Source organism: Galeopterus variegatus, unplaced genomic scaffold (genome assembly GCF_000696425.1).
Source record: "Galeopterus variegatus unplaced genomic scaffold, G_variegatus-3.0.2 Scaffold174, whole genome shotgun sequence".
NCBI classification, from domain to species: Eukaryota; Metazoa; Chordata; class Mammalia; order Dermoptera; family Cynocephalidae; genus Galeopterus; species Galeopterus variegatus.
The window spans coordinates 183,300-207,507 of record NW_007726285.1 but is presented as its reverse complement, the minus strand read 5'-3'; the positions used below and the strand labels follow the sequence as shown (position 1 = coordinate 207,507).

Below are 24,208 nucleotides of genomic sequence, written 5' to 3'. Positions count from 1 at the left end.
CTCAGTGTCGCGCCCGTACCGGACCGGGACCGGCCACGGGATCGGCCACGCGATCGCAACCCTCGGTGTTGCTCCTGCACCTCGCTCAGCCAGTGAGCGGGAACCGGTCTGTATGTGGGATCCGAACCCTCGGCGGGAGCGCCGCCACTCCCAAGCGGCGCACTGTAGCAGTGCACCACCAGGCTGGCCCCCTCTGCACGTGTTCTCAAGGCTCTCGCTCGACCATGCTGGTGGCTCCGGAGCTGGGGGGAACCCAGGGGGCATGGACAGGAGATGTGGCAGTGGAGCAGGTGGGGGTCAGAAGGAGGTGACCGAGAGGAGGGGAAGGTTAGCTGAGCTGAGGTGCCCCAGGGGGCGAGACAGGGTCAAGGATCAAGGCCAAACATCTGCAGGGCCTTTCATGGACTGTGAGGACTCTGGACTTTGTATGACATGTGTGGCGGACACAGCAGGAGCTGCTCCCGTGCTGCTGTGACTGGCTGAGAGCTGTACATGGAGACGTGGGAAAGCCACAGCTGCCCTTTTCAAGGCTGGGGCTGCAAGGCTGATTCTGGGTGGTCTGTAAACAGGCGCCTCAGGACAGATGGGCTCCAGCCAGGAGTCTCCCAGGGCAGCCATGGAATGCTGCATGAGCCTGGGGACGCCAAGGCTCTGAGTGAAGCGTGTACATGTGTGTGCTTGTGTGTACGAGCAGGCGATGGGCAGACAGCACGGGACAGATACTTGCTTTCTCCTGCATGGTCTTTATTTCTGTTCTTTTCTTGGATGACACCTCTGGTACCCTCCTGGGACCTGCCCTGGAGAGAGCCTGGCAGCCTCAGGGCACCTGGGGAACAAGAGGTGCCTTGGCCACGTCCTTGCTGTGCCACCTGTGAGGTCAGTAAATGCTAGTGGCACGAGGACTGGGCAGAGGGGACTGGGGAGTGACTGGGGCCACCTGGAGCTTCAGCAAGCAGCCTGGGGCCTGGGGGCTTCCCACAGTGACTTCGTCCCAAACCGCCGCTTCTTGATTCTGTCTAACCTGTTTCGGGGGTTCTAGTTTAAAGGGTGCAGGGCCCCTGCAGGTGCTCGGTGTGAAGGGGACGTTCTCGAGAGCTGGATGGCTGATGGCGCCCTTGGTCACAGGGGGTAGAACTGCCTGAGAAGGTCCTTCTTGTTGACCTTGCCCATCTGGTTCCGCGGGATCTCCTCCACCAGCAGGAGCTCTGAGGGCACAGCGTACGGGGCCAGCACGCCTCTGCAGGGACAAGCATAGCCTGAGAACCTGGGGGACATGGGATACCCCAATGCTGCCCGGCTGCAGGAATTCAGGTCCTGATGGGCACCCAGTGATGTGGACAGGTGCCCCAGGACCCTGCAGCCTAGCCAGGTGCCTCAGCCATTGTGGGCTGGGCAAACATACTGGGTGGCCACACCCTGCCTCTGCCCTAGGAGTTGGGAAGTGGCTGACCCAAGACGTGGCCAGTGTCCTGTGACCACTCGCACATGGAGAGCCATGGCACGGGCAGGCCTTTGTAGATGAGGTCAGGCCTGCCCAGAGTAACCCCCAGGACAGCAGGTGAGGGGCTGAGGCACCTGCACACAGGGCCAGGCCTCCTCAGACCCCACCCTGCGGCCCATTGCCCTACAGAACTGCAAGCCTGAAAGAAGCATCTGGAAGGGGCTGACAAGGTTGGTGAGCAGCTGGGGGATGGACTGTTCTGTATGGGGTGTTCAGAGACCTTGCAGTCCCCTAAGGCGAACACCCTCACGCACAGCCCCCTGGCCTTGCTGCCAAAACTCAGCATCTCCATCCTGTGGTGTTTGGTGCCATGTCCATGCTCTGGGTCCTCTCTACGCCCCACTGTACATGCAGCCTGGCCACGTGCCGCCTGCCCAGGCAGCCGCCCACATTCCCACGTTGTGCCCTGCAGTGCTGAGTGCTGGGACCAAGGAGGGGATACGAGGAACCTGCTGGTGACAGAGGTGTGTCTGGGCATGTGGCCAGGGACAAGGAGACAGTCATAAAAGACATGCAAGGATGACAGCAACTCAGCCGCAGACAATGGGAGCGGAAGAGGCAGCTCTCTCCTGACGTGTGAAGACAAACCTCCACCTGGACTCTCTCTAGAGAAAGTGCTGCTCACAAGCAGGGCGACTGGGGGCTTTCTCAGACACACAGAAGCTGACAGACTCCATCCCCAGCACAGCTGCGCTGAGAAGCCAGGAGGATGCCTGCGAGCAGGAGTGCAGACCCAGCACGGAGACACACAATCACCGTCCCTGCCGTTAGTTCCCCTTAAAGGACGACCAACTGTCCGCACAAAACGTGCACAGGGCATGCAGGGCTGACAACAACCACGGCATGGCCCCACACATCAACAGGAAGGGGGTGGACACTGCTGCATACACACGAGAGTGACGTTGCCTGAGGACAGACCGACAAGTCACAGTGCACGTTGTGAACCCTCAAGAGACCTTAAGTATTGCGAGGGACGTGGGATGGAAGTCTGGGGAACCTGCACTTCAGGGCACAGTGGCATCTGGGAAGGACCTTCGAGGGTCTGCGCAAGGGACACTGGGCCTTCTGAGCTGCCCTGGAGGGCCCCAATGTCTCAGTTTAGCCAAGTGACATAACACGAAGGTGAAGCGAATCCACACAGAAGACGGAGCCGCTCAGTCCCTAGCAACTTCCCCGCCCTCTCCTCGGAGCAGGGATGGTCAGGCACAGAGTCAGATGTGACTTTAAAGCAAACGCCCGTGGCTCATCGTGGTCTGATCAGATGTCAACTCCACGTACAAGCCTCTGGATTCCTGGATCCTTCCCAGTGTGTGGGCCCCACGTGGCCCACCTCAGCTTGGCCCTCTGGGGGGATGAAAGGGTGAGTGAGTCATCCACATCCCCAGACCCTAAAAATGTGGTGCCGTCGCCCCAGCTCCAAGGCCAGTGAGAGAGCTGTCTTTGCCCTTTGCTGCCTGATGAGGGTCGTGGAGGTGAGTCCCCCAGGCTACAGGAGGGGGCAGACGACAGCAGAGCAGAAACTGTGCAGAATGTGACACACTTCTAAAATGACAACAAAAGGGGAAAAATCCTTTTAAAAAAGGAAAAAATCCCAAATGGCAGTGAACACAACGTAGAAAGAAACAGCACCACAGAGAGCCAAAATCTGAAGAACTGGACAGTGGCTCCTCCTCCCCACGTGCGGGTGAAGGGTCGGGGCGGGCCCTCCTCTGAGGCTCCTGACACCTGCCACGCTCTGCACCTGGCCCATCCTCCCAGCCAGGAGCACGCTGCCTGGTCCGTGCAGTGACTTGTGCCAACCTGGGCCGTGTCCCCTGCCAGTGAGATGAGACAAGAGCAAGTGCCAGCCTCATCTGAAGTGAAGGAGGCGGAGGGACAGAGTGCTGGGTGGAGCGACAGGCTGCTGGGACCTGGCCTCTTCCCCCATGTTCCCTGCCACCTCTGCCTCCTCCACACTGGCCTGTCATTGTCCCCAAGGGGGGCAGGTTATGGCATCGGTGGCTTCATGGCTGACTCCAGCCAGGCCTGCTCCCGGCCTTCCCTGCGGCAGTGCCCAACTGATGTGGGGCACGCTGGCTCCTAAGGGTGATGGTCACCCTGCAGAGGCTGCCACTGAAAGTCATGTCACAACAAAATTTACTCAGGTGGGGAGTGTCACAGTTACTGTTTGGTGGAAAAAAAACCCAGTGGGTTTCAGAAGATAAAGAAACTATGGCTTTGTTTTTGAGAAAAAGTGTCACATGCTGCATGGAAAGAGGCCAAGGGGGGCGTCACCCACGGGCTGCCCCACGCTCGGGCACTTCCACAGGCAAGTCAGGTGAGCGTGCAGCCACACAACTCTGCTGCAAGGGCCCCGCACAGTCGCAGCCCGCGCCCCACGTCTCCTGACTGGCAGCAACCAGCTTCCACCACGTCAGCGGCATCTCTGTGCTGCCAGGTTTCTAAATAACATGCCAGCGTTTGCCATTTCTTCCCCACTTCAGACACTACCTTTGAACTCCCTGCTCCCCCAGTCCCTCCTCCCACCCCCTTCCTGTGGCTGTGCACCCGTGTTCACACTGTCACAACTACACAATGCCACTCACGGCTAGTTCACTCACGGCTAGTTCACACACAGCACTGGGCGCCACTGCCCAGGATGCAGCACACGGCCCCTGCCGCAGCTGACGGCAGTGGCTGTGCCTGGTTTCTAAGCCTGCCCGTGGCAGCAAGGTGCCCCACAGGGCCTGTGCCCTTCCCATGGTGCGGGCCGCATGGCGTGGTACCCACACTGCCTCAGACCTTCCATCCTGCAGTCTGGAACGTGCCTGCTGTCGGTTCGTTGGTAACTCTTGATTTTTCCCAGTCTCTTTCTGGAAACACTGTTAGGTAGGCATTAGATCTCCCGGATTGATGCTCTCTCTCCGGTTATCCATCTTCTTGCCCTTTTGCTGTACTTTCTGGAATATTTGACTTTTTTTCTTCCAATCTTTCTATTAAATGTATTTTGGCATATATATATATATATATCTCTAGAAAATTACGCAGACTATATGCACTTACACGCAGGTGTAATTAGCCTCCAGAAATTAAGTGTGCAGAGTGATAAGGGTATATGTATGAACTCTTAAAGTTCTGTTGAAGTGACGACCCCCAACTACCCCGTGGCCAGATGGAGAAACAGACTGTCCCAGAAGTACCCGGCCCACGCCGTCACCACCAGCCCCACACGTAACCATCACCTTGACTTTGAAAAGCACAGATGCGCTCCGCCCATGTCTGAACGGGGCTGGAGAGAAGTGTTTTTTATGGACTCTTTTAACAGATTCAGGAGGCTATTCTTCTAGTTTGCTGAGAGTTGTTATAAATGGTTATTGAAATCTGCAAATACTTTTTCTGTATCTACTGAAATGATTATATGGTTTTTTTTTTCTTTATTTTGTAAATATGGTGAATTACATTGACTGATTTTTGGATGTTTAAACTAACCTTGTATTCTGGCTCAAATACCACTTGATCATAATCTCTTGTCTTTCCTGTGAATTAATAGTATTTAACATGCCAGCACTTTAGTTAAGGATTGTGTGTCTTCCCATAAGGGCACTGGTCTACAGTTTCCTCATCTGGTCTTGATATCAGGGTAGTGCTGATCCCATCAAATGACTTAGGAAGTGTTCTACTCTATTTTATTGAAGACTTTGTGGTTTGGTTTTATTTTTTCCTTAAACGTTTGTAGAATTTATCAGTGAAGCCTTTTGAGCCTGGTATTTGCTTTATGGTAAAGTTTAAATTGAGAATTCAATTTATTTAATAGATATAGAACCATTCGGTTTTTCTGGGTTTTTTTGTATGTGTGTCAGTTTTTGGTAATTTGTGTCTTCCAAGGAACGCACCCGCTTCCCTGGACCACTGCTTCACTGGACGAAGCAGCTTGCGATGCTGCTGTGTCGTAGGTTAGTGACAGGGTCGGCTGTGACTCGTGCCTTCATTCCTGATATTTACAATTGTGTTTTCTCTCCTCCTTCCTCAATCCCCTCTCAACCTGAAAACTCATCACCTTCAGTTTGGAGAAACCTGATCATTTCTTTGTTCTCTTTCTGGAACTCCTGTCAGTCAGCTGGACCTTTCGGACAAAGCCTCTAACTTGCCTTCTCTCTCCCTCCTTCCTCTGCCTCCTTCCTGTTGGCAGGTCCTGAGCCTGACCCGGGTGCAGAGGGTAGCACTCAGGCCAGGGGCGAGGGTGTGGGTCACCCCCCAGCAAGCAGCCTGGACAACTGAGGGGCTGCCCCGGATTGAGGGGTGTAGACAGCCGTGAAGGTATGGGTGGTAAGATGTAGCTTCAGGACTTGAGACTCATGCAGTAGTGGTCTCTCCTGGATGCGTGACAGCCAGGACCCTGCAGGCGCCGTCTGGGGTTGGGGGGGACCCACGCTAAGGAGCAGGTGGGTCTGGGAGTTACAAATTGGGACCCCCATCAGGGCTCACCTGCCCCTCCCCAGGTGCAGGGACAGCCTCCCTGGGCCCTGCCCTCAGCCCCAGATCCCCCCACGCCCAGGGGATGACCTGTGGCCAATGAAAGATGTACTGTGGAGGCCTGGCTCTACTGAATGGCTGATCACCACCCTGCCCAGTCCTGCTCTCCCAGGCATGTTGCCCCAGCGCTCTGCACACAGCTCCCAGCTCAGGGTCTGCTCACACCCACCATCACAGGCCCATGCGATCAATATGGGCCCTGCCGACGCTAGGCCAGGAGCCCGCCCTGACCTTCAGAGGGAGGTGGGAAGAGGAGGGGGCAGGAAAACCCAGCGCCCCAGGTGGTACAGGACTTGAACTCCTGCAGACGTGGACCCTGAAACTCCCTAGCACAACTCTCAGCACAGAATACCTATTTTCTTCTTTTCAACAAAGTAATTGTTTAATCAGAGCAGCCACTAGCCAGCTAGACTCTTCCCTGCTTCTGTTAAACTGTGGCGCTCCAACTGCAGTTCTGCCAATCCAGGGGAATCTGTTATCACCCGCCTGTGCTGTCCCAGATGAAACAAGGATTGCTACTGCTTGTGAAATCATGTCGGATGAGCCAAAAATATCTTTAGCACTAAGGAGGAGGAGGCAAGTCAGGTGGAGGCAGGGAACGTGTGGGTAGAGAGGAAATAGGAGAAGAGAATTTCTCAGATTTAAAAAGAATTTGGGGATGTTACTATTTGCCATAGGTGAAGCTAAAAGATTCCTCTCGGAGTTCATCATGGCTCTCTCTGATGGTCCTATTGGATCCCCTCCGTGGCCTTGACAAGGACATGGCTCAGGCTCAGTTCTGGGATGACCACCAGCTTTGCTGGCTTAGGGGGAGGGTCTGTGGATCCCCGGGGTGCAGAGACAGGTGGGAGACAGGCCCTGGGGAAGGTTTTGGGTGAGGTGAAGGTAACAGCAAGAAACCAAGATGAGAAGAGACAGGGAGGAAAGAGAGGGGAGGGGACAGTGCAGGGTCTCCGTGGCACCTACCGCAGGGTGAGGCGCCAGGGGAGCCCTCAAGGCAGGACGGGGAAGCAGCTGCTGGGGTGACAAGGCCGTCCCCCAGTGCCTGTCCCATGCCAGCGCAACCACATGCTTGGGCAGCAGGTGGAGAAGCAGCCATGGTCTGTTGGAGAGGAAGGGCCCACGGCTGCTCTGGCCAGCCTTGTATGGCCAGGCAGCACCAATTCTTTTTTTTTTTCCTTCCTTTTTGTCTTTTTTACTAACTGGCAACGGGATCACAACCCTCGGTGTTGCGCCCGCACCGCGCTCAGCCAGTGAGCGGGAAACGGTCTCCACATGGGATCCGAACCCTCGGCGGGAGCGCAGCCGTACTCCCAAGCGGGGCACTCTCCAGTGCGCCACCGGGCCGGCCCGGGGGCAGCACCAATTCTGAACCTCACCTCTGGACTAGCACTTCCTGAGAGGGCCCATCCTGACGATCTTCTAGGATTTCTCCTGAAATAGGGACAGAACTTTTTGCGTGTCCCAGGACACGAGCTTCTGACACATCGGAATGCTGCCTTCAAATCAGGTCTGAGGGCAGAGACCCTTCCTGTCTCCAGACCCACACTGGGGGGTGGGGGCAAGGACAGCAGCGACCTTCAAGACCCACACTGCTGACCTTCCCCAGCTCCTCACCTCCAACCCCCCTGACAACAGGACATCCTCATCTCTGTCCCCCACAGACTCAGGATATCCTCACTCCCATCACCTACAGACCACAGGACGTTCTCATACCTGTCCCCCCAGACCACAAGACATCCTCGTCTCCATCACCTATGGACCACAGGACATCCTCACCCCTGTCCCCAGGACCACAGGACCTCCTCACCCTCGTCACCTATGGACCACAGGATGTCCTCACCTCTGTCACCTATAGACCACAGGACGTTCTCACCCCTGTCCCCCCAGACCACAGGACATCCTCGTCTCCATCACCTACGGACCACAGGATGTCCTCACCCCCATCCCCGTGGAACCACAGGTTGGCCTCATTCCTGTCCCCCGGACCACAGGATGACCTCACCCTCATCACCCACAGACCACAGGACAGCCTCACCCCCGTCACCTACAGACCACAGGATGTCCTCACCCGTCCCCATCCCCCCTGGACCACAGGACGTCCTTACCCCCATCCCACCTGGAACCAGAAGGCAGCCTCACTCTTGTCCCCACTGACCACAGGACAGCCTCAACCCCATCCCCTTGGACCCCATTAGTGCCCAATGCCTGCCCCTGCCCTGCCCTACCTGGCCCACTCTTTGAGCTCCCTGTGGGTTAGTGAGAGTCCTTCTCGAAGGGTCACCACTGCAGTGACCCGCTGGCCCCAGGTCATATCTGGAACTCCAATCACAGCCACATCTGAGGACAGAGGACAGAGGACAGGTTGGGGCACTTGGGAACGCTGATGACCACTGCAGGCTGAAGAGCACTGGGAGAGCGCAGGAAGTACCGTCAGTGTCCAATCAGCCTGTGCAGAGCTGGCAGGTCCTGCAGGGGTAGGGGGGGCAGGCTCCCTACGATGTGTCTCAGGGCTGGGTGGGGGAAGGGGCTGCACGTCTGCAGGTGCTTAGCCTTCCACCCACGTGGCTCTACGTCTGCTCAGCTGCCTGGACATGCCACCTCCATCTGACCATGGGGCAGGGCCTGCGCCACATTCCTGCAAATGGATTCCACAGGCTGCGTGTGCCCCTAGTCAGGCCTGGAAGCCAGGGCAGGGTCAGCAGGTTACAAGTTCCACCAGAGCCTGGAATGTGGTGGCTGCGTGTGAGGCAGAAATGAATTTCAGGGGACCTCTACAGCACGTAGGAAAGGACCACCTATCCCCAAGCATCTAAGACTCAGTCAAATACAGAGAAAGCAGCTCCGTCTCTGGACAGGGACTCACGTCTTTGGGCACTCACCCGCAATGCTGGGGTGGGCCAGCAGGTGCCGTTCCACCTCCAGGGCACTGACTTTGTAGCCTCCACTCTTAATGATGTCCAATGACGTCCGGCCACGGATCCAGTACCCACCATCCTTAAATACGGCAGTGTCCCCTGAAGAAACACAATGACAGCCCCGCCCCAGAGCATCTGGTCACTGAAAGGGAAGCCTTGGGTTCCTGGTGGTCACTGCAAGAGGCCATGGTGGGGCCGTGTGCGCATGCAGAGGTCCCTCACCCCTGGCCCCCATGCCCTTTCCTGTGGGGCCCCTGCTTCGTCCACACATGTCCCCTTCCCCATTCTCAGCCTGTGTGCCCGGAGGGACAATTGGCACCCACTCTCCACCCCCTACCAGGATCAAGTCAGCGGTGGGCCCAGAACCCACCAGGACTGAAGACACCATGAGCCTTGCTGGGGCCCTGCGGTTCCGTGAACATCCTCTATTCATAAGCTGGCTTAGGTCACATTTCTGCAGAGCAATCAATAACCACCAGCTATCGGCAAGTATAAGGCACAATAATTGTGCAGAAGCACAAAGACTGATGGCTTTGACCCTAGCTCAGGTGGGCTGCACCAGGGTGGCGCCAGGCCCTCTGCTCGTCCAGGGTGGCGCTGGGCCCTCTGCTCGTGCCACTGCCTGCGAGGAGCAGCCCCAACACAGCCCTGCAACGCAGGACAGGTGCTGGCCCTTATGCTAGCCAGGGATCAGGGAGGCGATGGTTGCAGCTACTGCAAGGAGCCCTCCCACTGCTTACATGAGGCCCTGAAAATGTTCCAGCCAAATACTGAGTAAAAGCACAACTGAATCAGACACCTTCTGATCTCCTGCTGTGCGGCAGAGTCCTATCAGGGCTATCCTGTGGGGAGGGGGGCTCCGAGGCTGCAAGTGCATGGAGTGGCTGGCGACAGACAATGAAAGGCCCCTCTTAGTCCTTGGCCCCAGGGCCCCCTCCAGTGCTGGGCTTCTTGCCCCTGTCCTGCCCCCCATGGTCCTAGACAGCTGGCTGCGGCTGCCCGCACTCTTCCTCATAAGGCAAAGCCACAGCTTCCACATGCTTCTCCACACAGCTGCCGGGAGCCCCCCAGCTGAGAATCAAACTTGGGTCAATTCTTTCTCAAGCAGCTCATTATGTTCAACAAAAATATCCACAGCCATCGAGGGAGGGAGGAGGTCGGGAGACCCAGCTAGGGACTCGGGCGTGTGCACACGTGTGAGTGCATGTGTACATGTGAGTGCATGTGTTTGCCAGTGAGTGTCTGTAGTGTGTGTGGACGCCCATCCCACCCTTCAAGCACCATGTGGAGTCCATACGGGTCAGCTTCCCTGCTCCCTGCAGGTTCTTAGCTGGGATAGGTCATAAATGTTCCTTTACATGTCACGCCACCTGACACGGGAAGGTGCCATCCCACTCTCCAGTCTATTAAGCAGGGTGGATGGTGTGCTGGGATGGGCTTTGGGGCTTATTTATGGTGCGGAGCGAAGAGGAGGCATCAGGAGCACGGGAGCCTGCACAGGTGGGAGGCAGAAGAGCCAAGCGGGGTGGGCTTTGTTGTGGTCCTGGCACAGCCAGACTGGGCAGGCGCAGATGTGAGCTGTGGGCACTGGGGAGGATGCAGCCTGTCCTGAGTCCGGTGGGGCCCTTTGTGGCCCCTCCTCCATCCCCACTGTGCAGTTCTGACCCCAGCTGTGTCCCTTCTGGACTGGACAGCCTCGTGGTCTCCCAATGGCTTACCTTTAATGTGCCAAATTGCCCAGCCAGGCCTCTCCTGCCCCACAGTTGTCATGGCTGCTCACGGACCAATGTGGGGCCATGCCTGGCGTGGCTTTCTGACCCTGTGCCCTGCTGGCCTCCACCAGCCCAGAAACCCAGCACAGCCAGGACCCTGCCCTGGGCTTGCCTCCCATCATGCCCCTGCTGGAGACACCAGCACTGCCCGCGTCCACGGCACCCTCCTCCCGCTGCTCGACACCTGACTCTCCCAGAGTGGGCTGTGTTCAGCACACGGCATGACCCGGGTGAACACCCTCAGGATAAGGATAAGACCGCGCACGAGACCCAGGCCCATGCGCAGAGCTGGAAATGTGGAAGGAGCAAGGAGAGTCCCGCTGACGTCGCAGAGTTGCCGGGCACACTTGGGGCCCCGGGAGCTGCCGCGAGGACCAGTGGCCCGGCCAGGATGAGGCAGGGAGATGTGGGCCCCTCCTGCCACCAGCCTGAGCCGGTGGCCCACACAGGATGGCCCGCACAGGCACTGTGCCAGAAGTGCTCGGGGCCTCAGTGTCCTGTCTGGGCCAGGGTGCCTCCGCAGCCACAGGGGGAGTGCAGCCCGACACTGTCTACTGAGAAAACGGCGGTGGGGGGCGGCGTGGGCCGGGGGAGGCAGGAGGCAGTGTGTGGTGACTGACATGTTGGGACCTTGACAGTGGCAATGGACATCCGACCTACACGTGTGATAACACAGCAGAGGCCCGTGCACGGCGCCAATGCCCAGTGGCAGCTCAGGAAAATGCAGGGAGAGTACCAGGAACCTCCCGGTGTGTTATCTGCAACTTTCTGTGAATCTATCATTTTTCTTTAAGAAGTTTTAAAACTCTGCTCTGTGGTTTATTGATACGTTTCCTTCCCCAGCCTCCAGGAGCGCTGACCCTTCCCAAGTGGGTTTAATGGCATGAGAACACCTGCAATGGGTTATAATCACACAATTTTCCAAAGAATGAATCTGTATTAACCAAACTTATGACTACGATAAACAAGCACTGCAAACTAACATGGGAAATTGCCTGTTGGGACGCTAATTAGATTTCACTGTTTATTCACTGGCAGGTCTCAGGTGTTAGAGCTCCACCCATAGTGAGGCCACCTGCTATCTTTCTGCACGTGTGGTGTGTCTCTGCAGGTGTGGCCTGGGAGGACTGGGGTTGAGATCTCCCAGGAGTGGCGGAAGGTGAGCATCTGGCCCTCTTCCCTGGCTCCCACCTGTTTCAGGCAAGGTCAGGCCCTGGGACCCGGCATGGGCCCTGTTCACGGGCTTCTCCTGGGCATGGCCAGCTCTGCCTCCAGAGCTGGCTGGGAAAGGACTGCTGGGAGCAGCTCTTGGAGTTGTCCGCTCCTTCAGCCACAGGACCCTGCTGCTATCTTCTCAGTGAAGCCCCAACACAGCCTCCCCAACCTGGCAACTGCATGTGTGTCATGCCTGGGGTCTCCACTTAGCCACGTGGAGGGCAGAATTGTGGGTGCCAGCAGCCAGCAACGTGTCACTCTCAGGACACCTGGTTTCTGAGTCTAGAGAAAGTGGCAGTGGCCATGAGAAACAGGCCAAGTCTAGGACCCTATGACAGCAGGAGGCTGAACAATCACAGTGGGACAGAGACCTGTCTTTCTATGATAGTCAGCCTGGCCCACGCCGTCTCGGGTAGGGTTGGAGGCAGTGGGTGGGGGTTGCCCTGTGCCCAGAGTGCATGCTTGGCCTGCAGGGGGCCCTCGGTGGACGCGGGTGGTTGTGGCATTTTTCCTGCCCTGGGATGGCCAGAAGACAGAGTGCCAGCTCTCAACCTGACCAAGGCCCCACAGCTCCTGCCGCTGGAGCCCTCATCCTGCAGGCTGCCTTGGACTCCTTTCCAGGTGTAGAGAAGGTAAGTTGCCCACCAGGCCCTGCGGCTCCTGACTGAACTTCCTTGTGAAGCCAAGAGATCTCTGCCGGGAGCTCCCAGTTCCTCACAGGCACCAGGTTCCTTCCAGTTGTGCAATGTGGTCCCTTTGTCCTGATGCCCGCCCTGCCTCTCCCAGGCCTGCACCTTCTCAGGGTGGCCCCAGATGCCACAGTCAAAAAGGGCCATTTCCCCTCCCATCCCTGAGCTTGTCCTCCAGAGTGCGACATGACCAGAGAGTGATATGACTTGTGCTCCTCAAAGGCCAACGCCCTCCTGCTCCCACACCTGCCCGGTACCTGGCACAGATGGTGCCTCTTGCTACGTCCCTGCCGACAGGGACAGTGGGTGGTTCCATCCTTCCAGGCTCCATCCCCATCCTCGAGGGCCCAGAGACATCGAGGCCAAGCTTTACACAGTGTCCCCGGAGTGGCAATGGGCCGCACGTGTCAGGGAGGAGGCCTGCCAACAACATGGCCTGGGCTCTAGCGCTGTCCAGGAGGGAGCTCAAGAGACACAAGTTATCATCTTGAAAAGCACAAACGAGTTAAGTAACTTTTACTCTTTATAAGGACATATTTATCAAAATACATCGATTCTGCAGTCAGAGCCTCTTGCCAGGGAGCTATGTATCTCCTCGGCTGGATGCCACATTAAGGGAGTTTTGTTCTGACAGATACAACGTTGCAATCAATAAAACCTGAGCATGTGGATCTATGCACTGCTTTCAAATCCTGTGCTATCTCATGTCTCTGCCCTAAACTGTAATTGAAAATAAATCTCCCTGATACTCAGATTCTAGCATTCTGGATGTATGGGTGGACAGAGGTGGCAGGCAGCCTCCCTGAGGGAGGTCTTGCCCCTGCCCGTCCACGGTCCTCAGGCCAAGCACTCCTGGCCAGGAGGGTCCTGAGCTGTTGATCTGGAGCAACTGCAGGCACCCCTGCAAACCCATCCAAGTTCTGCAAAGTTGGGGGAGGTGAGTCAGGAAACCAGGTGGGGGAGACCCAGACCTGGCCCGTCCAGCACTTTTTCTCCCAAATGGATCTTAAAGTGGCAATAGAATGTGTCTTAAACTAGGGCTCCTGGTCCTTGAGAAAACTCTCAGGGAACATGAGACCATTGGCCCTGAGACCCCAAGCCATCTTACAGATGCGGGGGCTGAAGCCGGGCCCCTCTCCACTGGCAGGGGGCTAAGGGGAGGGTCACCCATCCAGAATTGGCAGTGGTGGTAACTGTCCCATAGTATCAAGAAAGAGGTGGGTGCCTCAGTGGAGACACATCTGAGAACCATTCCTGGTGAGAAAAATGCCAAAGGAGACACTAGAAGGGGCAGGAAATGAAAGCGGGATGGAGACAACTTCACAGGAGTGTAAACCTCATGTCTGAAAACCACGGGGACAGAGGTGGATGACACACATCCAGGTTCTCTTGCTCTTGAAACAAAATCAACAGTAACATTCTTTTCAAAGGCACAAAGTCTGAAATAAGAAAATAGGAGAGAAGGTTATGTTTAAAAAATCAGAAGCTAGAAATGACAATGAACAAGTGGCCAAGAACTACAGAGGCCCAAAGAAGGTGTCCCCACATGGTGTGGAGAGGCAGGGGGAGCTCATTCACACATGGCTCCATCAGATGCCCGGGGGCAGGTGAGGTGGGGAACTCTAGGACAGGAGGGACTGAAGGTCTCTGAGGGGCAGGTGGAGCCTAGGCTGCTCTGGCATGGCCTGGCATTGTCCATTTGCCAAGCAGGAGTGGAGGCTTTTCTTGGATGGACAGAGGGTTCGGGGTGGCCAGGTGTACACGGCCTGTGGACCCTGGAGTCTCCTCACCTTGACCCTGGATGCTGGCTGGGCCTCCCCTGCAGGCCAGGGACCTAAGAGTGATCTTGAGGGAAGACAGAGTCCAGGGGAGGGCCTGAGACCAGACACGGGCCCCTGACCAGCACTGACAAGGCCACCCTTCAGCCAGAGCTGCCAGGCTGGGTACCTCTGATTCTAGCATTCTGGATGTTTGCAGGGACATGATGTCACACAATGTTTAAAAAATTATTCTGATAGTAAGAAATAACTCTAAGCAATTAAAAAAACCCAAAAAACAAAAAACCCAAAACGATGAAAATGTCAACAGAATGATTGGAAGTGGAGGTAGTCTCCGAGAAAACAGCAAAAAGACCTGAGATGTAGTGGTTAGGAGAGAAAAGATGAAAACGTAGAACAGAGATTCACACTGAATGTTCAAACCTGAAATGACAGAAATACCAGAAAAGAGAACAGGGATACACACGGGAGAGAGTCAACAGAACACTCCCCAGAGCCACAGGATAGGACATGACTTCCAGTCCAGGAAGAGAACTGGTGCGCCCGGGGGGGGGGGGGGTTGGTCAAACCGCAGGACTCTGGGACAGAGAGACGATCCCACACGCCTGAGAGAGAAGGTCCTGGCGCACCAGGAATTAGCTGACTGCAGGCACTGGCAATTCTGGAAGCCAGAAAACCATAAAGAAATGATTTCCAACCCAGAACTCTGTATCTAGCTAAACCACTGATGCGGAGCGAGGGCAAAATGAAGACACGGTCAGATGTGTGGGTCCTCAAAGGTATACCCTGCAAGGAAGCATGGGGGACAAGGATGGAAGAGTGAAGGGGGCCAGATCAGTGACTGGCACCAGGAGACCTTCCTGACCTGGGGAAAACAAGAAAAGGGAAGATGCCACAGTGTCCCTACGGTGTGCCTCTGGAAGGTGAGTCCCTGGTCTCAGCAGTACAGATGCTGCAGTGAACCGGGCTGGGGTGAAGATGTTACACCTCGGGGGCCACAGGGCCTAGTCTTCCCAAGTAGGGGGTCACTAGATGACAGCAAAGCAGGGAAGTATGGAGGTGGCAATGTCAGCGTGTCACCTGGGATATTGACATTGATATCCAACAAACAGCTAACAAGTCCCAAGAAGCAGAGGTGGGGCTGCTGGTTCCTGTTCCAAAACTGGGAAATCACTTGAGTCTTTAAGCCATGGATACATAACTTTGATAAAAACCCAAAAACTTAAAAACACTCACCCTCTGCCCAGAGAGTGGTCATGTGTTTTCTAAAAAGCGCCAGCTAAGATACAGTCCATCCAAGCTAGGACACAACAGGGACAGCTGCAGGTGCCTGCAGCAGGCGAGAAGCAGAGATGAGAAACATGTTCATTTCTATTTACTTACGATCACATTGCATACAAGATTTAAGAGAAGCCATGGAAAAACTATAGAATTAAAAATTTCAACAAGATTTCTGGCTATCATATTGATTAAAAAATCAATAGCTCTCCAATACACCAGTAATAACCATTAGAGAACATAATAGGAAAAAACCCATTCAGAATGGCGAACTGAACTGCACAGCAGTACTCAGCACTAAATCTAACCAATCACGTGTGAACCCTTGTGGGGAGACTGGCATGCAAACAGAGAATTGGGCCTTGTGTGCAGATGCGCTGCAGACTGGATTCTGTCTGCTTCCTTGCCTGGCCGATGGTGGCCAGTGGTGGACACAGGGTTGGGGGGTGGACAGTGTCTTCCTCAGGCAGGGCAGCCCCCCCAGGCTGAATTCTGGCCTCCTCTGTGTCCCAAGTCCCCATGGAGACCTGCATTCATCGATGACACAACCCGTTTGGAGCAGGATTCTGACACCCAGGACTCCTGCCCCCCTCCCTATCTCCTCACAGGTGCTACGGCATCTCTGCTGGGCACGTTGCTCTTCCGGCGGGTGCGCCAGAGCAAACCCACCCACCACGCATGTTTACTGGAGATGGGTGGAGGCAAAGTCTAGCCCCCCAGCTGGTGTCTCGGGCTGACAGCTGGCCCATAACCTCCATGCAGAGCTGGTCCACCTCCAGCAGTATTCCACAGATCTGGACAACCTCGTCCTACAACTCACGTGGAGGAGCATGAGGGCAAAGGTCGACAGGCCACATCTGGAAACACCTTACGCTGCTGCATGTCAATGACGTGTCACAGCCATGGCCATTAGGAAGGTCTGGGACCAGCCTAGCGTAGATGACAGGGCAGAGGGAGTAGCAGAGGCCCCGAGTGCTGGCCCATGTGCAAAGGCAGCCTGACCCGCATGGTGGGGTGGCTGCTGGGGACCCAGTGTTTGCATGTCGCTGTGCCATGCCACACACGATTATGTTCCAGGTGGATCAAAGGCTTCTCTTTGTGAGATAAAACCTGACAAATTTCAGAAGAAAACATAAGAGGAGATGTTTATGACCACTGAGCAGCAAAGGATCTTTAAGTAAGTTAAGTACAGACATAAGAAGGAGACGACTGATACATGTGACTATGGCACAAAAGGAACCATAAGCAAAGGGAGTTGTGAGCGCAGCTGGGGTACGATGTCGGTGCACAGGCCAAGATGGACCAACCTTGCTGCAGAGGGAGCAGGAGGCTGCGGGCAGGGGGTGCATTCTACAGGTGAATGTTGAGCTGCCGCTGCTTGGCATGGGCCCAGCAGGCAGCCAGGCACCTGCTGGACAGTTAGTGCTGCCCCCCTCAAGAGGGATGGGAAGGGGAGGCTGGCATGGACCAGATGGAGGAGGCAGGAGCGGGAGCCGGACATTCTTCATCCTGCCATTGTTATCCCTTGGCAGGCTGGACCCTCTCCCCAGAGGTTGGCATGAGCCAGAACAGTCGGGGGGAGAGGGTCCCACTGGGATGCCTGTGTTCCTCCCTTTCCCCTGCAGAGATGCCCAATATCCTGTGTAGCCAGGAACAGCCACAAAATATAGATTTTGCCAATGAGACAGAGGCAGGGGCAACTGCAGGGCTTCTAGACAGCACCTGCTTTCTTGATGTAGGACACAACCACAGGTATGACCCAGCCTCCCCCCTTTCCCTGCCTTAAATGTGATATTGGGTCTGGGGGCTCAGCAGCCACCTCATTAACACAGGTAGAGGCTGTGGGAACAGCCATGGGGATGGGACTGTGGCACCGCCAGTACCTGCCCGGCCCCCAGAGTGCCCACCACGGCTCCCACAGTGCCCATGCCCCCAGAGTGATCCTGGGCTGCAAACAGAGTAACACTGGAGGCTGCAGTGACTGTCCATCTAGGTATCTACTCCTTGAGGCCGATGAATCCCAACTCAATCGCAAGGCCCCTTTAACCTTTGTCACTGCTGAGATGCAAACACTAATGTGCCCCTGAGCCCAGGACGGTCTAGAGTTCAGGATGCCCAGGGTCACATGCTGTAGTCCTGGGGCTACATTCAAGCCCAGGCCCAAGGGCCCTGGAGTCCTGGCTGGGTCCTAGGCACAGTGCGCCTTTGGTGCTGCCCCTGGGTGCACAGTTGAGGAGCAGGGCTGTGAGCGCAGCCAGGGAAGGAGGCCAGTGCCTTTCAGCACACCCAGCTAGCAGACGGACAGTCTCGGACAGGCAGGGCCAATGCTCAGCCTCGGGGACAGGGCCACCTGGGCTCAGCTTCCATGCTCTCTCCCTGAGCCGGACTTCTCAATTTGGCAGGCTCTTCTGCCTCCACTGCCTCCTTTCTCTTCCTTACCACGAGCTCCTGGTGGGTCTCTAAGGATGCTCATCATCTGGTTTCCTCTGCTGGCTGGTTTCTAAGACCCCACCCCACCTACTGTGGGGACACTGACCCTGTCTGATAATCCCTCTCCTGACCCCTGGCTGCCATCAGACCAGACCCCAGAAGGGGATGTTGTTTGCTCATGCCACCTGCCCAGCAGAGGTTGGACCATGGGGTTCAACTAAAGTCCCGAGGATGCTCAGCTCTTAGAATCACCTGTCTACTTACTTGCTTGGGTCCAAAGCTCGTAAAATCACCAGTCTACCTGCCCAGGCCCAAGGCTCCTAGATTCACCTGTCTACCTGCCTGGGCAGCAAACAAGCCTATATATGGTGAACAAGTCCAAGTGGAAGAGAGTCTGCAAAAGTCATTTTGGCTGTCAGAGGAGTTGCTTGAGGGAGACCTTTGATGCCTCCCAGAGTGGATGCAGAGACCCCTGGGGATCTTAAAAGGAGCTCCTTTCACCTTTTTGTAGCAGAAATGGGCTGGGGCAAGGAGGCAGTGCATGCAGGGTGGAGGGGGTGAGAGTGCTGGCATCTAAGTGGGTGACCTCCCCTCTCATTGAGGCCCAGAGAAGGCCACTGGGGAGGTGCTAGTCGGACTTAGCCCTCCCAAGCAAGCGCTCACTGGCAGCAGCTCCCCAGCTTATGCCAGAATCCACATGGTAGGAGGGGCTGGCCAGGGAAAGGGTTAAGTTTAATTTATCCTGATTTCTATTTAATATCATGCTCTCCCTGTAGGAGCCGGCAGCTGTGAGCTGATCGCATGCTCTCATTATGCAGTCTGTAGCACTAATGGCCTGTGACAAAGACGTGCAGCTTCTAGGCCTTGCCCCTGAGAGCCAATTAAACACACATACTCCCTTCCTGTTTGCAGCACATTACAATAAAATTAAACTGAATTTCAAAATCATTTTCTCCTAAAGACATCTCTTTACAATAATTAATGCATGTTATTCCTCTTCAACTGAAATGCTCATCAGGAACGGAGACTAAAAACGCTTTAACACTGCCTGCCCCGCAGCCCACACTGTTGTGCCTGGCACCTCGGCAAGCCTGCCATTGGCAAAACCCATAGGGTTTTGGTTCCATGCTTTTAAAGAAAACAAAATCTGCAGCTTTTTATCTGAATTTTTTTAAAAAAGAAGATGGTCACAAAGCAAGTCAGGTTTCCAAATCCAGACAATCTAGAGGGCTGTTGAGGAACATACTAGAAGCAAGATCAGCTCAGAAGCGTGCTTCTGAGATACTGCTCGTGAGGGACAATTAACAATAAAGAGAGGTTTGTTTTCACCAGATCATTTACGTTAATGGGGATGTTAAAAAGGGGTATGCCAGGCAGGCGTGCGTTGACTTGCTAACTGCATCCATCAGAAAGAGACGGGTGTCACCTGAGCTCTAGGATGCAGCACCCAGCCCACTGCCGACACCCGGCCCGTGGAGGTGCCTGGCCCTCTGCTGATGCCTAGTCCTCTGCTGGCGCCTGGCCTGCAGAGATGCCTGGCCCATGGAGGTGCCCTGCAGCTCCTGGGTGCTGGCCTCTGTTCTGGGGGCTCATAGGACATCCACTCTGCAGACCTCCAGAATGCCCACCACACTGCCCAGCGTGGGGTGATCTGGGTGCTGGAAAGCGAGTCTGTGGTGCTTCCTTGTCACCTTCCCTCCTGCCCATGGTACGGGAATGCTCCTGACCATAGCCGCTAGGAGGAAAGGAATGAGAGAGAGGGCCACGGAGGGCTCTGGGCTCAGGGAGGACGAGTGACAGCCATGACCAGCGGTGGGGAGGCAGAAGGAGCCGCTGGATGCCCCTCACCTCAAGGCCCCAGCTGATGGGGGCTCACAAGTTTCCGGGCGGCTGTGGGGTCTCCACCAGGCAGCCTGCTCTGTCATTCTGTGACCTCAGCCTGCAGTGGCAGCAGATTCCCAGGCTGCAGGCTGGACACACGACTGTGCCCACCCACAGATCCACAGTGACCAGCCGCTAAGACTGCACACGCCTTGTGAGGCTCTGCGTCACAGCAGCAGACACTTCAAGGGCCATGGGGCTTCCAGGATAAGAGCCAGGTTGTAGCGAGGCCACAGTCACTCCGTCTGCTTTCCTAACACCCCCCTCAGATATGCAGGAACCACCAGGGTGCCCCCCACGCTGCCTCCTGCTCAGCTCTGCTCCCTGCGAAGATGCATGCAGTGAGCACATTTCTGCCTACGGCCAGTGTGTTCTGACATGTGAAAACAGGTCTTTCTCTGGAAAATATTACCTCAAGATTATTATAAAATAATGCATGTTCGGCATAAAAATTTTAGAAATATAGGTAGGCAAAAAGAAAAAGAACCACCACCCAGAAGTGCACCATCTGGATATCAGGAACTGGCATTCTGGAGTGTGTCCCTCCAGATCAGAACACGCACCAGTGACTGGACGTGGCTGCACAACTAAACATTCCCATTGTCACCATGTCATCTGGCAGAGTAAGGATCCTGGGACCCCGCTAGCTCCTCACACAGAAGGTGGGGGACAGGCGGGCAGGTAGCTGCTTGAGCAGGTTTTGGGCATGTGTCTCAGAAGAAAAAGGTGAGGTGGCAGATGGGGGGCCACCAGTGCATTCCAGGGCTGCGACCGTCTTCCCTACCACTGACAGGATGCCTGGCTGACAGGCTCCTGCTGCCCCAAGGCCTGCTCCACCACAGAGAACAGACTAGCTTGTGGAATAATGTGACCTCATGACCACACCACAATCGTATCATACCAAGAGGACTTCTGACCTTGAGTCGGGGAGGGAGGGCGGGCAGGAGCGGGAGAGTGCCTGCGTGTGAGTGCAGTGGTGTGCGGGAGGGGAAGGAGTAGCGGGACTACCAGAAGGAACAGCATGGGAGCCTCGTCATGAGGCCTGAGGGCTCCTGGTCCCTCTGAGGCATAAGCCTAAGGAGCCTTCTCCTAGAGGCCAGTGGGAGGCTGGCACTCAGTGAGCACAGTGTGGAACAGAGGCCCCCACCTCACCCTCTCTGTCTGTGGTGAAGGGTCCTCAGAACACTGAGGCTGGCTGGCGAGTCCCGCTCCTGCCCTGTCCCTTCAGGGTCCCCTCCGTTCCTGCAGAGCTGGGTCCTACCTGTTTTAAACCAGCCATCCGAGGTGAAAGCATTTTTAGTTTCTTCTGGTTTATCCCAATATTCTCGAAACACGGAGGATCCCCTGACCAGCAGCTCCCCCTCCTTCTCTTCGAACCCTGGGGTCACCTGTACAAGATGGGAGAGAAATGTGTGGTCAGAGCTGGTCACACAGCTCTCAGCATCGGGGTCTCCACCTGCACTCCTGTGCTCCCCATGTGGGAGCTCTTTGCAGGCTGCTCCCTGCCCATCCTGAGGGCCATACGCTTTCTGAAACTAGACATTGCTGGAAGCATTTGAGAAGTGCAGCTCTTAATGGGAAGAACCCAGTTGTGCAGTAACAAGCCCTCCTCCAGGGTCCTGGCACCACCCCTGGGTGCCCTGGGCTGGGAGCTGCACATCACCTTGTTAATCCCCAAACAGCCACATAACGCAGGGCTTCCGCTCTGTCCTCTAGACTCAGAAAAGTTGTTGGCTCAGGTCTCAGAGCCCAGGGCCTGGTGGGATTTGAGCCCACTGTCCATTTCTAAAAGCTGTTTCCAAAACCCATCTTCCGGGTGTTTCTCAGACACACTAAGGAACATGGGAGTGGCAGCTGCCCAGGCCCTTGCCATCATGCCTGGAGCAGCTCAGAGTTGGCAGCAGCCTTTGTAGGGCCTTGCAAATCGATCTTTCACTTGGAGCAACCAAATGAAAGAAGGAGGGCTCCATGATGAGGAAATGGGCTCAAGAGAGTTCATAGGTGACCAGAACAAACTCCCAGGAGTGTACATGGTCACAGGAAGCAGGGAATGTCAGCAATTCCCTACTGTGGCCATGGGGAGTGGTGAGGGTGAGGCTGGGCTTCATGCAACACCAGGAGCAGAAACCGTGAGCAGATGATAAGGTCCCATGAAGACACAGCTGAGCCCCCTGCTCACAGATATGGGAGGAAGGAGAGAAGAGCAGACAAGGAGCCGGGGCTGCAGGTGCACTCCTCTGGGGAGAGTCACTAGCTCTGTGACTGCTTCCCCTGTTGAGCTTTATGAATGATTCACTGTGAACCTCACTGTGAACCGGGAGAGCAAATGACATTAGGCCTCAGGCTCATCAACCGCCATTTAGAATGTACCTTTTTTTGGAGGAAGAATCTTTCCTCTCCTGTTTTTAAAAACAGGGAATTTTTGAAACAGGCTATAAAACAGTACAGCTCATTTACATGATGCTGGAAAAGAGAGTTGAAACCCCCCAGGGCCAACGCAGCACATGGAGGGCGATGGCCTTGTTCCATGGCAGCCTCCCAGGAGGGGGCGAGGCCACCTGCAGGGAGATAAAACACCTCCTGCAGACACAGGCGGCTGGGCTTCACACTCAGCGCCCTGCCTGACTCCTGCCCTCTTGCCACCTTGGAGGAGGTGTATGTTCATGTTTTCAAACTAAACCACAGATTTTATGTGAACGTCACTGATTTTTCCACTGCTGTCCTTTATCTGTCCACTGCTAGGGTCAGACTGTCTACCTGGCACACACCTGTGGGACAGGTATAGATAACAGGGCAAAGGCTTTAAAAATGAACTGACATTAAAACCAATCCCAGAGAAGGCAGGTAGGAACTTGCAGATTTAAGCCAATGGGTCACAGTAAAACAAAAATATCAACATTTTTTATAGGATGTAAACAAGACCCAGTCTCATAACATAATTTTTTTTTTTTTTTTTTTTAAAGATGACCAGTAAGGGGATCTTAACCCTTGACTTGGTGTTGTCAGTACCACGCTCAGCCAGTGAGCTAACCAGCCATCCCTATATGAGATCCAAACCCATGGCCTTAGTGTTATCAGCACCACACTCTCCTAAGTGAGCCACAGGCCAGCCCCATAACATAATATTTTAAATGTCCAAGATACAATACAAAATGACTTGGCATATGGAGAACCAGGAAAATACCAACTCTTATGGAAAAAGTACTTGACAGTACTGAGATGACACAGTTGTTGGAATTATCTGACAAAGACTTCAAGTCATACATTATAAAAACACTCCAAAAAGTAAGAGCAAACACTCTGGAAATAAATGGAAATATAGAAGTTTCAGTACAGAAATGAAAGATAAAAAGCAGAACCAAATGGAAATTTTAGAACTGAAAAATACAACAACAGAAATAAGAAAAAGTCACTAAATGGGCTCAATAGCAACATGGATCACAAAGAAAAGAACCTGAAAACTTAAGACACAGCAACAGAAATTACCCAATCTGAACAACATGATTCGAAAGATAAGCAGAGCCTCAGGATCCTGTGGGCTAGTACCCAAAGGGCTAATATTTATGTTACTGTATTAACAGAAGAAGAGGAAGAAAGAGTTAGGTGCAGAAAGATATTCAATAAAATTTGGCTGAAACCCCCAAATTTGGTGAAAACATGAACCTATAGATTCAAGAATCTCACAGAACCCCAAACAGAACAAACCTAAAGAAGTATAGGCCCAGATACATCAGGATCCCATCACTGAAAACTAACAATAAAGAAAAAATCTTGGCCACAGCCTGGAAAGAGCAGTGTATTACTTAGAAAGGAACAATGATTCAGATGACTACTGATTTCTCATCAGAAACAATGAAGGCCAGGGCTGGCCCGTGGCTCACTTGGAAGAGTGTGGTGCTGATAACACCAAGGCCATGGGTTCAGATCCCTATATAGGAATGGCTCGTTAGCTCACTTGGGAGAGCGTGGTACTGACAACACCAAGTCAAGGGTTAAGGTCCCTTACTGGTCATCTTAAAAAAAAAAAAAAGAAACAATGAAGGCCAAAAAGAAGTGGAATAATGTTTTTAAAGCACTGAAAGAAAATAACTGTCAACTGAGAAGAGCAAATCTAGTGAAAATATCCTTCAGGAATGAAGATAAAATAAAGACATCCTTAGATGAAGAAAAACAAAACTTGTTGTGAGCAGATCTGATCCAAAAAAAATTACTACAGAATGTCCTTCAGGCAGAA

At 54.5% G+C, this 24,208-nt stretch overlaps 1 protein-coding gene across 2 annotated transcripts in view; it reads right to left on the bottom strand.

The window, feature by feature from the left end:
• Positions 1-723: 723 nt before the first annotated feature.
• Positions 724-24,208, bottom strand: part of ACSF3 (acyl-CoA synthetase family member 3) — a 55,020-nt gene continuing 31,535 nt past the window's right edge. The window contains exons 6-9 of one of the 2 annotated variants that reach the window (XM_008563359.1): positions 21,236-21,362; positions 8,896-9,030; positions 8,242-8,353; positions 724-1,237 (exon numbers count right to left, since the gene is read on the bottom strand). In XM_008563359.1, the coding sequence (XP_008561581.1) occupies positions 1,120-1,237; positions 8,242-8,353; positions 8,896-9,030; positions 21,236-21,362 (492 nt within the window). In that variant the 3' untranslated portion in view covers positions 724-1,119. The remainder of the gene's footprint in view (positions 1,238-8,241; positions 8,354-8,895; positions 9,031-21,235; positions 21,363-24,208) is intronic. The other variant, XM_008563364.1, reaches the window with a different exon arrangement.